The sequence below is a fragment of the Rattus norvegicus genome, chromosome 7 (assembly GCF_036323735.1).
Source record: "Rattus norvegicus strain BN/NHsdMcwi chromosome 7, GRCr8, whole genome shotgun sequence".
Taxonomy (NCBI): domain Eukaryota; kingdom Metazoa; phylum Chordata; class Mammalia; order Rodentia; family Muridae; genus Rattus; species Rattus norvegicus.
Genome location: NC_086025.1, coordinates 134,025,325 through 134,038,682, shown reverse-complemented (window position 1 = coordinate 134,038,682; position 13,358 = coordinate 134,025,325). Strand labels below are relative to the sequence as shown.

The 13,358-nt window shown below is 52.4% G+C and overlaps 2 protein-coding genes across 8 annotated transcripts in view; one reads left to right on the top strand and one right to left on the bottom strand.

Moving 5' to 3' along the window:
* The first annotated feature begins 2,185 nt into the window (after window positions 1-2,185).
* On the top strand, window positions 2,186-3,288 carry Tmdd1 (transmembrane and death domain 1). The gene has a single exon (NM_001401251.1). The coding sequence runs from the start codon at window positions 2,186-2,188 to the stop codon at window positions 3,248-3,250; it is 1,065 nt and encodes a 354-aa protein (NP_001388180.1). The 3' UTR covers window positions 3,251-3,288.
* Window positions 3,289-3,873: 585 nt separating this feature from the next.
* Scn8a (sodium voltage-gated channel alpha subunit 8) overlaps window positions 3,874-13,358 on the bottom strand; it is a 173,909-nt gene continuing 164,424 nt past the window's right edge. For 6 of the 7 annotated variants that reach the window (XM_063263132.1, XM_063263131.1, XM_063263134.1 and 3 more), the window contains one exon: window positions 3,874-10,249. In XM_063263132.1, coding sequence (XP_063119202.1) covers window positions 9,102-10,249 — 1,148 coding nt within the window. In that variant the 3' untranslated portion in view covers window positions 3,874-9,101. The remainder of the gene's footprint in view (window positions 10,250-13,358) is intronic. The other variant, NM_019266.3, reaches the window with a different exon arrangement.

Genomic DNA, 13,358 nt, shown 5'->3' with positions numbered 1-13,358 from the left:
AGAGTCATGGCTGGGGCTCTGAGTGTTTCTGTCCCTTCGGCAGAAAGTTTTGGGACCAGAAGCAGAAAAGGGGCCCCCAAGAGCAGGGCGGTAGCCCCGGATGAGCAATATGAGGGTCATACTCGTCTTCCTCAGGGTGGAGGGCAAGGTTTGGAGACATCTGAGGCCCAGTGTTATAGGCCACAGAGATCCTTCGCCCATTCCCTCCCTGCCTTTCAGTCCCAGTTATCACTGACAGCTCATGATAAGGTGGGAGGTGGAAAAATTGGGGACACCATTTAAAAGTCCCATGGAGAGGCTGGGACCCACTATCAGGCCTTTGCCTGCCACAGCTGGACCGTTAAAAATATACCATGGGCCAAGGGGACAGTGTGCTGGACTCTATCTGAGGGCTCACTACAGGCTCTCGGGAGGCAAAGCCAGAAGCAGCCTCCAGAGAGACAAATGTGTATATTATCGGATTCAAAGAACGAAACCTCTTGGACTTTGGAGGTCCAGGTAAGCCCTCCTGCAGTTTGTCATGCACCTAGCATTTGAAGGAATTGTGGGAATGCCAAATAAAACAACCACCATCCCAAACTGCCAAGGATACCCCCTGATAATTCACAGTGGGGATGGTCCCCCCAAACATATCCTGCGTAACTATAAAAACTAGATAGGGGTGCTGGGGTAAGGTCATAGGAATCTTCTCAGAGCTGGCACAGTTGTTTGATGGTGACACAGTAACTGGGAACTTGAGTAGACCCTAGAATTTCTGCATTCATTGGAGTACACACTGAAGGACAAATGGCTTCTCTCAAGAATGCCCAAAAGGGCTGTGGAAATGGTTCAACAGGTAGAGTATATGCCATGCAAGTGTGGGGGCCAGAGTTCGGATCCCTGGCACCCATGTAAAGCTGGGTTAGTGTGGCAGCTCACCTGTAATTCCAGCCCTTTGGAAGGCAGAAATAGGTGCTCCCTCAGAGTGAGACAGCTAGCTGGACTAACTCTATCAGTGGATTCTGGATTCAGCTCAGAGACTCTGACTCTTAGGAAGGAGGGAACTGATGGAACCTGTTAGCCTCAGGCCTGTACCACTGCACACACAAGAGCTCCACACCACACAGACTCGGGGAAAAAGCTGTCACAAATGGTGGGTCGGAAACCTTCCCAGGTAGGAGGGCTAGAGGCCAGCAAAACGTGGAGGCCAGAGAGGGTATTCTCGGCACCGTCTGCTATTTGGGACTAGAGCATAAAATAAAGGCGGGAGTACGGATATCTGATGTTGGAGGAGTCATGCGAGACTGGAAGCTACCCTTAAGGGCCGGTACACCACAATAAAGCCTCAGCTTGCAGGTGGGTAGGTGGCTGTGGACAGGGGATTGGCTCACAAGAATTCACACACAGAGTCAACAGGCCTTTCCTGAACACTTAGGTACTGGTCACTGTTGGGGCAATGTGAAGATCTCCGGCTCAAGGGCAGGGCAGTAAGAAGACCTGGCGGCAGCAGTGTGTTGGGCGAGGTAGGGGGCCGGGGATATGTGTGTGTTGACTGTGCTTTCGTGTGGCATCCTTCAGGAGGGATGAAACAGCGGGGTTCACCAGGGAGGCCAAACTGCTGGCCTGTGAGCGGATCCACAGTCAAGCCGCCTTGGGAAATGACGTTAGGCAAGAGTGGGCCCTGTGTGTGGATGGGGGAACCAGGAATTTGCTCAGTCCTGAGATGAGGGCTTAGACTAGCAGCTGTGAGAGCATGCTAACAACAAGGCATGCTGAGAGGGAATCTGGAACTTTGAATCTGGATTTGGAAGCTGATAGTGAGCAGAGGTTCCAGCGCTTCTGTTAGAAGTCGAAGGGTGGTAAATAAATTAGAAGAGGTTGGGGTATCAGTGGGGTTAGAGTAGGCACTTCAATATAAGGCCCAGACTCCTAACCAATCCCACAGCCATTACCATAGGTTGGGTCACTAGTTCCCACCCACCATGGGGTGGGAGGAAGGGGGTTGAGGGTGAGGAGGAGGGCTGCTGGGAACCTTTTTCCTCTGAACCCTGGGCGGTCAGATCTGTGCTCCACCCCCACCCCTGGTAGCCGAGTTCTCTCTGCAAAGAGAGTTCCGCTTTCCACGAAAGTTCCTCATCTCTGCGCCACAATCCCCTAGCCTCGCAACCCAGTCTCAGCATTCGGAGCCCCTCCCTCCGGCCGAGCCATGGCGTGGGCGCTGATCCTGGCCCTCTGCAACGGGGTGTTGGCCCCCACGAGCGCGCTGGACGCCATGGGCCCCCACGCAGCAGTCCGCCTGTCGGAACTGCTGACCCCCGAGGAGTGCAGCCACTTCCGATCTCTTCTCGAGGCGCCCGAGCCCGACGTGGACAAGGAGCTGGCCCGGCTATCTGAGGACCGGCTGGCGACGCCCGAGCCATCCATAGTCAAGCTCGGGGCGCAGGACTTGGTGGAACAACGGCGGCGGGCCGCAGCGGAGCTGGCCCGGCTGTCTGAGGTCCGGCTGGCGACGCCCGAACCGCCCACGCCCTCGCTCAATGATGAGCGGCGGCGCGCCGCAGCCGTACAGCCTTCGAAGGAGACGAAGGTCGTGCCCGAGTCCAGGGAGGTTTCCGACGGCTGCCGCGAGGCGCTGGCGACCTGGTTGGCTGCCCAGGCCCCGGCCCTGTCGTGGGACCGCGTGGCCCGAGCCCTACGGCGCAGCGGCCGCCCTGATGTGGCGCGGGAGCTGGCCAAGAACCTCCATCAGCAAGCGACGTTGCAGCTGCGGAGGTCGGGCGCGAGCTACATGCAGCAGCTTAGGGCTCCAGCCCCTGCCCCGGGCCCCGCCCCAATCATGGCCCACGCCCCGGGCCCGGCCCCTGCCCCAGGCCCCGACCCCGACCCCGACCCCGCCCCCAGCCCCTCCACCGCTCCGCGCGCTCGCCGTGCCGCGTCCCCTACGCCCGCCTGGGACCAGTTGGAACTGATCGTGGAGCGCCTGCCGCAGCCTCCGTACACGCGCAGCCCCTCAGCCTGGGCCGGGCCGCTGGCGCTCGGCCTCTTCGCCGGCTTCCTGGGCGCGCTGTGCTCCGGGGCGCTGATCACCTTGCTAACGCTGTGGATCACCGGCGACCACCGCGATGGCGACCCTGCGTGGTCTCGTGCCCGAGGCCGGGCTGCCTTCTCACCGCCCAGACCCGCTCGGTCGCCCTGCAGCTGGGAAGCGGAGCCGCTCCTGCCTCGGGCCTGGGCGCAGCAGCGAACCTCGCCCCTCTGCCGGGCGCTGTGAACGGTCAGCAGCGCACGGCTATAAAGTTTCCTAACGGGGCGGAGGCGCGGTCTGTGGCTGCTTGGTTGGAAGTGGGGGCGCGGGAGCCGACCAGGGGTCCCCAGCGTTGCCCAGCGCCCGCGTGCTTGGCTTCTGTACGCTGCGTGCTGGGAAACTTGCTTCTTAGGGGTGCAGTCGGCCTCTTGAACCAGAGCTGTGAGACTTGCAAGACTGTGCCCCAGGTGCTGGGTGTGTGTGTGTGTGTGTGTGTGTGTGTGTGTGTGTGTGTAGTCCAGATGTGGATCCCAGACACTGTGTGTGTGTATGTGTGTGTATGTGGTGTGTGTGTAGTCCAGATGGGAGCTTAGATACTGCATGTGTGTGTGCTTTGTGTGTAGTCCAGATGTGGAGCCTAGATAATGCATGTGTGTGTGTGTGTGTGTGTGTGTGTGTGTGTGTGTGTAGTCCAGAGTGTGCAGTGCCACTCAGTCACTCAAGCAAGCTTCCTTGCCACTTTCCCACCCATCTCCGAGGGACGAGCCAGCCCCACCCGGAAACCAAGCCTTGGAGAGCTGTTGCCAGGGGATCCTGGGGTTAGGGGTCTGGGGTGAGAGCCATGACAGAATGACAGGCCAGTCCAAGAGGAGAGTTGAAAACAAGATTGACGTAACCCTTTATTGCAAATTCTAAAGTAAAAAGATGTACAGTACAAAGTAAAATTGAAAATCCAGACTATAAACTTCCAGTCCACTTACACATTCGCATTTCTCAAGCGTTTCTGCCATTTCCGCATAAACAGAACAGGGAACGAGTGGAGGGGGTAAGGAGGGAGATACAGCAAGGGGGAAAATTAGAAGAATCACAAACCCCAGAAGCAAGTGCAAGGAAAGACATTTCTCGACCTGCTGTCCTGGTGATGAGAAGCGGGGGGGGTGGAGCAGTGCAGTTTAAAATGGCTCTCAGAATAGCAGCGTTTATGGTACTAGTTCCTCTTCCTCAAGTCCAAAGAATGCTTTGCCCTTCCCTGGCGCCTTTGTCTCTGTATCTCAGAACGCTTTACAAAACATCTAGTTAAAGCCTCACAACACCCCTGTGAGGTAGGTCAGTATTATTATCCCCATTTTACAGATGGGGAAACTGAGGCACAGAGAGGTTAAGTGACTTGCCCAAGGCCACACAGCGAGCCAGTGGTCAAGCTAGGGATGGAACACAGTTCTGTCCCTCTTCTGGAACCACTGGACCACACTCCCCTTTACCTATGTGCATTCTTCACACGCACACACACGCACACACACATGTGCACGCCTACATGTGCACACCTGCCCACTTCACCCCACTTAGCCTTTATGTACAGCAAACAGCAGTGGGGTCAGGGGCAGGGGTGCCTCAGGAGTATTTTAATGGAGGAAATCTTGGCAGTCTCGAGAAGAGGCAAGAAGCACAGGCCGGGGTGCAAGTCTTGACCTCTGAACCCAGACTTCCTCTTCTCCTGACCCCCTGGCTGACTGACGGCAGCTAATTCTTTAGGGGGCGGGGGAGTACCTGAAATGAACGAAGCTTTTTGCAAAACTTTGGGCAACATCTGAGAAAAGAAAGAGGCATCGTTACAGAAGATGCTCAGGACTCGGGTCACCAAGTCCTGACCCATGGCAATTTTACCTCCACAGAAGGCCTGGAGGCTGGGGCTGAGGGACAAGGACAGGGACTGACCTACCAGCCGTCTCTCTCCAGTTCAGCTACTAGCGTGGACTAGAGTGGGCACTTCAAGATCCTCCTGAGTGTTCCTAGACCAGGAGACATGGCCTGGAGAGGGATGTCCCCGAGGGGTGCCCCCTCCCCTGCACAGATGTGAAGGGGGCAGCCCCAGTCTGCCGGGCTGATAATGGGAGTGGGTGGAACGCAGGGCCCAGCACTAGCTAGTGGAGTGGAGGCTGCTAGGCAGCATGCGCTAGCCTTGGGGGATGGGGGTGGGTTTTTCTTCTTTCTTAAATCCTATCCATGAACAAGGCAGAAGTAAGGCCAGACCAGCTGGGTTGGTTGAAGTCATCTCTGGGGGCTCTGCTGGGTGGGACTGGTGAGGGAGGGGCCCAGCCTAAGGCTAATGCCACATGCAATCAGCAAGCAGGGGCCTGGGGGCAGGGGTCAGGACCTGGCTTTTCTCTGCAGTGCCTACTTAGAAATGGGAGACTCTGGTTCTCCTCCTTCCCAAAAGCTCCACAGTCCCGGTTCCCAGACCCCTTCCAGAATTCAAGAACTGGAAAGTCAAACACAGACATACAGCAAGACAGGCTTCCCTTCATGTGGAAAAAAGGGCCGTTTTTAGTTTTGTTTCCTTTTGGCTAAAAGTGATTTACTTTTTCTAAAAATCATGTGTCGTTTAGGGCAGCGTTGGGCTCCATGCGCTCACTAACACTATTGGTCTTTTACAGTTTACATTGGTTGTGGTGGTAAAATGAGAAGCCCTTTGGGGCGCTGTATGTGGCTCCAGGGGCTCTGACCGGAGCTTGTCTCTGCCCGCGGCCCAAGTGGCTCATTTCCTGTTAGTGAGAGCAGGGCCACTCGCTCGCTCGCTCGCTCGGACTGAGGACGATTCTCCTGCTCCCACCCTCTGCCCTGTGACTCCCAGCCTCTCACCCTGAACCACAGGGAAGTTAAGGGAGAGGGGAGTGTTTTCACACAACCAGTAGTCATGGTGACTACTGCTCAGGGGCTTTGGCTCTGCGTTTTAAATGAACAGCATCACATGACTTTTTGCTTTTTTGTCCTTTTATTATTATTTTTAAAGGAGGATCGTGGAATATAAATACTGCACCAAGGACCCAGCTACAAAAAATAAATATTTATATTATATTTATATATCTATATATATATATGTGCAGTGGTACTGGCTTCTGCTGCTCTTTGATGGGCCTCATGAATGTTTGGCAAAAGCGCTGCCACTTGCTCACGGAATGAGGACGCAAAACAAAAGCAAACCAACCGAAAACCGCCATAGCTGATTCTTTAAGGTTCAATGCCTGTTAACTGCGGGTGTGAACTGCTGGTGATGGTGTGGTTCACAAGAAAGGAGTGTGGAGCAAGGATGGAGAGAGGATGAGGTGGGCAGCTGGGTGGAGGGAGAGAGGGTGAGGGGTCTTGGTGGGAGGGGCCTACCTAATCAAAGTGAAAGTTCAGAGCAAGCACAGTTGGAGGTGGCTTCTTCCCTACAAGGCTGTTGGAGGGTGTGGGAAACTGAGGCACAGCCTGCCAGGCTGGGTCAGGAGCTGGGGGAGGAGGGTCAGATCTAACAGCTTACCATTGCTAGCACGGTGCTTGGTGTTCCTAGCAGGATCAAATAGCTGTTGCCCATCTCAAGATCTAAGAACAATGATTAAGTTTAGCCAAATCTTGCATAGAAGTGGTTAGAATTTATTGCACATTGGAACAAAAATATATATATATATATTTTGTTGTTTTGGAAAAGACCATTAGCAATAAAAAACTTTTTTTTGTTTGTCTGTCTGGTTAGGGGTATACATTGGCTGACAGCTTCTAAATTCTAAGAAGAAAGGAAAGTATAAAAAATAAAAATAACCATGACAGTGGCGTAAGCCAGAAGCCATTTCCTATTTAATAAGTCAGTAATTTGTATTTACAAAAAGGCATGCCAATAAAATAAAGTTGTATATTACAGTATTTATAATTCTCTTAAAAAGAATAACCACAGGTCAGCTCCTGTTTTGTGCTGTTTGCGACCTTGCCTGCAGGTGGTGCTCTATGCTTGTCCTAGCTGCGGTGACACAGCCCCACTCCCAGAGCTGGGAGAGTTGGATGGTGTCTGCCAGCCCAGGACGACAGAAAGCTCTGCTCACTGACTCTGCTGTGGTTTGTTCTATGCAAAACTAGTCAGGTGGACTGGGAGATTACATCGGAGCGCTTCTACTGCAAGGCAGACTGGTGTGTCTCATGTGTCTACTGATGGGTTGCTCGCTTCCCTCCACACTATCTATGCTCAGGAAGGGTTTGTGTTGATTTGGTTCAGAGACTTTCTGACATTCAAGTGCAGCGTCTTGGCTTTAAAACCTTGTGGTCAGGTGAGACACCCTGGACTAAAAACCGTCTTCTGTAAAGCAGGAGATGGAATGGAAGATATGGGGCCCCTCCGGAAGCCATCCCCCAACAACAGTGGGCAGGCCACTAACGCAGAAAGCAAGGTGGGCTGAAAAGAAAGCCGGGGGGAGCTGCGACACCCTAAAGAATTACTACTGAGTCCCTTCTCACAAAAGCCATCGCAGAAACAAGACCAAGTAGGCTCGGTCCAGAGGCAGCCCCGTCTCTCCACCAGGTCCTGCTAGAGACCATCATTCTAATCACAAATGGAAGAGTCTGCAGCCACATCCCAGCCAACACTGCTGTCCTCACCAGCCCTGAGCAGCCGGGAAGGGGAGCCCTGCTGGCTGGAGGGATATGGCGGAAGCAGGAAGAACCATGCAGCTGGGAGCCTGTGACAACCCTTCTGCAGGAGAGGGCAGTTCAGAATATCTGAACCCCTTCCCATAGCTACCTGAGCCTGGAGAAAAGCAGACAGACATGACACTGAATGTAGTAAGCACCCCAAACCCCCAAAGGTTTTTGTAGTCCCCCAAAGGCCCCCTAGAGGTAACATGCTACGATAAATAGCACTTTATCTCTACCCCAAGTGTCAGTTCTCCAGTATGAAGGCTAAACAATCGTCAGAATATTGCGAGATACAAATGAACTCTTTTCTATTGTTATTAATTTTTTTAGCCCTAGGATTTGGTTTTACAGTGACATTAATAGTACAAGCCATTCGGGGCCAAAAGTCTCCCCATGAACTGGACAGAGCAGCAAAATGTGCAACAATGGCTGTGCGTTAGAGATGTCTGTCAAACATGTACACGCGAGGATCCATCAGTATGTTAGAGATGTCTGTCAAACATGTACACGCGCGGATCCATCTGCTCGTTTGGTTGGATTGTTTTGTTGGTAGTGGTCAATTGGTTAATTATGTCTCCCTACCCAGAGGTGTACGAAAGAATCCTACACTGAGAGGACTGCAGCCGGTGTGGAACTCTTACCATTTCTCCAAATACAGTGAACGGTGCAGGGCTGGTCCTGTCCGCAGGCTGAGCCTGTGGACGGGGACAGGAGTACTAGTGTCTTGTGGTGTGTGGGTCTCATGCATGACTTCTGAACACAGCATGCCATCATGCAGGTCACTTCTATGCATTGAACGAGCACAATATTTGGGATTGGCCTGAGCAAGTCCTCCTCAGCCTGAAACCCTGATTTTTTCCCCCACCCATCTCCAAACCACGTGCCGCTCGTGTGGAGAAGATGCTGTTATGTTAAAGAAACAGACGATTAGTGACATAGGCTGAATGTGTGTGTGTCTTTGTGTGTCTGTGTGCGTGTGTGTTTCTTTTTGCTGCTTAGCTTAACTAATGTAAGAATTCAAATATTGTTTGCATGAACAAACAAACTTTTAAAGTGATGCTTTCTGCTTCTGAGAATCAACAAAATGAAAAAATAAAATCCATTTGGCTGCAGCGGTGATCTGCTGGTCCCGGCAGCCGCCTCGGTTTTGTATCCTGGTTAGTTTAGTCCTAAGTTGCATTGACTAAGTGTGGAACATGCAGTAACCGTCTGCCCAAGCGATAGGAGATCTGTGAGTCCAGGGAGCAGGGTCCTTTGTCCCCAGCAGTCACCGCTCAGGATGCCACCATGTCACATGTAAGCAGACTATGTTTGGTATAGGTCTTCCAGTACAGCGAGCGTCTGCACAGCTGCTCTGCATCCGTGAGATTCGGAAGTTTGTAAACAAGCTTTCACTTGCCAGTGTTCAGCCGGGGTAAGCTTCCTTTCCCCTCCTCTAGCACTTGGACTCCCTGACCTCTTTTTGCCTCTTGGCTCTTTCCCTTCTGCCCTCCTCCGCACGCTGCTGCTTCTCCTTGTCTGGCTTTGTGACGCTGTCGTAAGAGGGGAGGGAGGCTGTGGACGGGGTGCTCTCCTTCTTGTCTCTGTGTGTGCCTCCATTCTCCAGCTTGTTGGAGGCCATCTTTCTGCAGATGAAGCCCCGCCTAGCCAAGTGTCCCCTGTAGGCACGCTGCAGGACCACTGCAGACACCTCCTCCTGCTTGCGCCGCAGAGTGGTTGTGATAGGCTCGTAAGACACTTTGGAAGGATTGGATGCCACGAACCGCTCCTCCATCTGCTGCCGCAGGATGTCCAACTCCCCACTGTCTCCCAGGACTCGCTTGGTGAAGGCGAAAAGGATGTCCAAGCAGTGGATGCGATCTCCGCTCACCATGGGCAGGTCCATGGCGATGAGCTCGATGGTGTTGGGCTTGGGTACTCGGAGCGGGTGCTCCAGGGCGTCGGCAAAGTCTGCCAGCTTACAGTACTCGATGAACTGGGTGGCGTCTGGGTCAAACTTCTCCCAGATCTCATAGAAAGTCTCGAAGTCATCCTCACTCAGAGGGTCGGCGCTCTCCTCGGTGGCCACGCTGAAGTTCTCCAGGATGATGGCGATGTACATGTTCACCACAATCAGGAAGGAGATGATGATGTAGCTCACAAAGAAGAAGATGCCCACCGAGGGGTTCCCACAGTCCCCTTTGAAGCCACTCCCTGGGTGCTCTTTGTCCAAGCTGCAGTCAGGGGGGCGGTTCAGGATTGGCAGCAGCAGGCCATCCCAGCCAGCAGACGTTGTGATCTGGAACAAACAGATCATGCTGTTGCCAAATGTCTCGAAGTTGAACATGTCGTCAATGCCGGCCTCGTGCTTCACGTATGCGAAGTTGGACATGCCAAAAATGGAGAAGATGAACATGACGAGGAAGAGCAGGAGGCCGATGTTGAACAGGGCGGGCAGCGACATCATTAAGGCAAAGAGCAGGGTGCGGATCCCTTTGGCGCCCTTGATCAGACGCAAGATGCGCCCAATACGGGCCAATCGGATAACTCGGAATAGGGTTGGGGAGACGAAGTACTTCTCAATGATATCAGCCAGGAACATTCCTGAGGGAGGAACAGAGGATGTGAGTACTGAGGTCAGGGACCCCTGCCCTCCTCTTACCCGGCACTGTGACGCGCACGAGTTCAACGGACGGGCGTGTAGAATGGGCGTCACGATGAACAGTGACACGTTCCAAAGACAGAAATGTGGAGAACGCAGTAGTGTGGAGACGGTGTGCTCAGGGCTTAACCGTGGCCAGCACATAACCCTGGAGGCATGCACAGGCCACAATGGTTCTAGTGTTTTTATAGTTTTACTATGTGTGCATTCATTAACAACAAGGTGTCCTCTATGTTTAGGAGTTGGGACAGGGCTCTCTCTGTAGCTCTGTATTAAGATGTTCACTGGTTTTGTCTGCAACTCTGGCTCCTCAGATGGAAATGGCTTCACACTATCCCTTCCTGTGGCTGGAGCAAAATCTGTTCTCCTATCAAGGACCCTCTGTGTCATGTGTGCACACACAGCTTTCAAATGTTCTCCACAATACCGCCAGATTTCTACTCTGCAAACAGGGAGCGAGATGTTCCCCGTGACACACTACCCTTTGACTTCATGTCTAATTCCTCTGCGGATGCTCTGCGTTCTCAGAACATCCTATTCTTCGCTTCTCACCCCCATCTTCACGAGACAGCTCGCCTTGGAGACTAAAGCGGCCCACCCAGGGGGCCTTCTGCTTGGTGCCCCAAGATTCTGAGCTGAAAGGTGTAAATCAGAGGGCAGTTTCAAAGCAGGGAGCAAAAGCAGGGGAGAAGTGGACAACTGCCTCCCCTTTCCCCCTGTGACCCAGCTTACACAGATCACGTGTCTTAAAACTAAGAAGTGACTTGGAGTGGCATGGGGGGGGGTCCAAGGAAGGCCACGGATAAAAGAGGAGATGGAAAGGCCAGGGGTGAGAGTTAGAGCTGTTCTCTTTCCATCAGTGAGAGCTAGAGTTGTTCTCTCTACATCAGCCTTACTTTCTGCCTTCTACAGGCCAAGGAGCCAAGATGAACACCCACTCAAATGAAGCTTTTAACTAGGGAAGGGTCTCTTAGCCATAAGAATTCACAAGTATTGAGACCAGCTTCAGAACTCAAGAGTCTCTCCTCTGAAGGTTTCAAGCCAGAAGAGAAGGGCTGGAGAAGGGCACAGCAGCTAAGAGCCCTTGTTGTCCACGCAGAAGGCCCAGGCTCCAATCCCAGCATCCACATGGTAGTGTACAGCCACCCATAACTCTAGTCACAGGGGCTCTGACAACTTCTTCTGGCCTCGAGGGCATTGCATGCACATGGTGCACAGCTATACATGCACACAAACACCCACACACTATATAATAAAATAAAAACTGGGGTTAGAGAGATGGCTCAGTGGTTAAGAGCACTGACTGCTCTTCTAGAGAACCTGGGTTCAATTCCCAGCAACCACATGGTATCTTACAAATGTCTGCATATCCAGTTCTGGAGAATTCAGCACTCTCTGGACCTCCATGGGTATGGATCTCTCTCTCTCTCTCTCTCTCTCTCTCTCTCTCTCTATATATATATATATATATATATATATATATATATATACACACACATATATATACATATATATATGTATATATATATAAAAAATCTCCAGGCAAACACACTTAATAAAAACCCAGGAAAGGTCCTCTCCTTGCATATCCATATGCAGGCAAAACAGTTACACAAATAAGCTTTTTTATTTGCTTGAGACAGGGTCTTACTATGTAGCCCTGGCTGTTCTGGAACTTGCTATGTAGACCAGACTGGCCTTGAATTTACAGAGATCTGTCTGCTTCTGTCTCCAGAGTACTGGGATTAAAGGGTGTGTAGCACCATGCCCTGACATAAGTCTAAAGGAAGGGGGTGGTATGGGAACCAGAGACGTGAGGCGTACTTCAGAAGGTGAGTATAGGCAGTGACTCTCAAAAGCCAAGACCTTGTGCAGACTCACCTCAGATACTCTAGCTTAGGGATTCTTGGGAAAATGCCCCAAGACTCAGTGTCCCACATGACATCTTTGTCCTTACAGGGTGATGTAGGTAAAGGGAGGTCACCTGTCTTGTGTTCACAGTCACCAACCTCAGACCAGGGTGCAGCCAGCCGTGCTCTTGACTGTCTGTCTGTCTGTCTGTCTGTCTGTCTGTCTGTCTGTCTGTCTGTCTTTGTTGTTTTCAGCACTGTTTTGTGGTATTAGAAGTCAGTCACGCCTGCCTGGAGCCAAGGCATGCACACAGCACATGGGATGCTGTTCCAGGAGGCGACAGCATGTTTTGAGGAGTCAACAGGCTCACACATTCTCTCTTCACCCCAGAACCCCAACCTGCTGTGTTTTTAGGTTGAAGAAAACAGGAACTCTGGGGCTAATCTGAGTTCTGTTTCTTTTACCTCCTGGGTAAATGACCCATGCAGCGAAGATAATAAGACACCTCCTTTCTGGTGACATCGTAAGGCCCCAGTGAGACAATGTGGGGAGAACTTTCCAGTTAGTGCTGTCTCAGTAGCCAGAACCTGTGATCACTGCTGCAGTTACTGTCCCCTTAGCAATCTCCGCCCACTCTTCTCATCACGTGCACGTGTGTATGTACTTACACGTCAAGGTCAACCTTGGGTGTCATTTTGTAGGTATTATCCATCTTGTTTTTTGAGACAGGGTCTCTCACTAGCCTGGAGTCCATCAATTAGGCCACATTGGTTAGCCAGTGAGCCCAGGGCTCTTCCCTGTCTGCCTCCCGAGTAAAGGGATTATAAGTGTGTATACCACGCCCAGAACATGGATGCTGGGAATCAAACTCAGGCCCTCATGCTTGTGCAGTGTACTGGCTGGCTTATGTCAACCTGACACAAGCTGGAAAAAAGGGAGCCTCAACTGAGATGTCGTCCCCATAGGAACAGGCTGTGGGCAAGCCTGGAGGGCATTTTCCTAATTAGTGAATGGAGGCAGGCCCAACCCTTTGTGAGAGGGACCATCCCAGGGCTGGTGGTGCTGGGTTCTATAAGAAAGCAGGCTGAGCAAACCATAATGAGCAAGCCAGTAAGCAGCATCCCTCCATGGCCTCTGCACCAGCTCCTGCCTCCAGGTCCCTGCCCTGCTTAAGTTCCTGTCCTCACTGCCTTCGATGAA

What these genes read in the sequence shown, in the direction of transcription:
- Tmdd1 (NM_001401251.1), top strand. Translation starts at nt 2,186, where the DNA reads ATGGCGTGGGCGCTGATCCTGGCCCTCTGCAACGGGGTGTTGGCCCCC.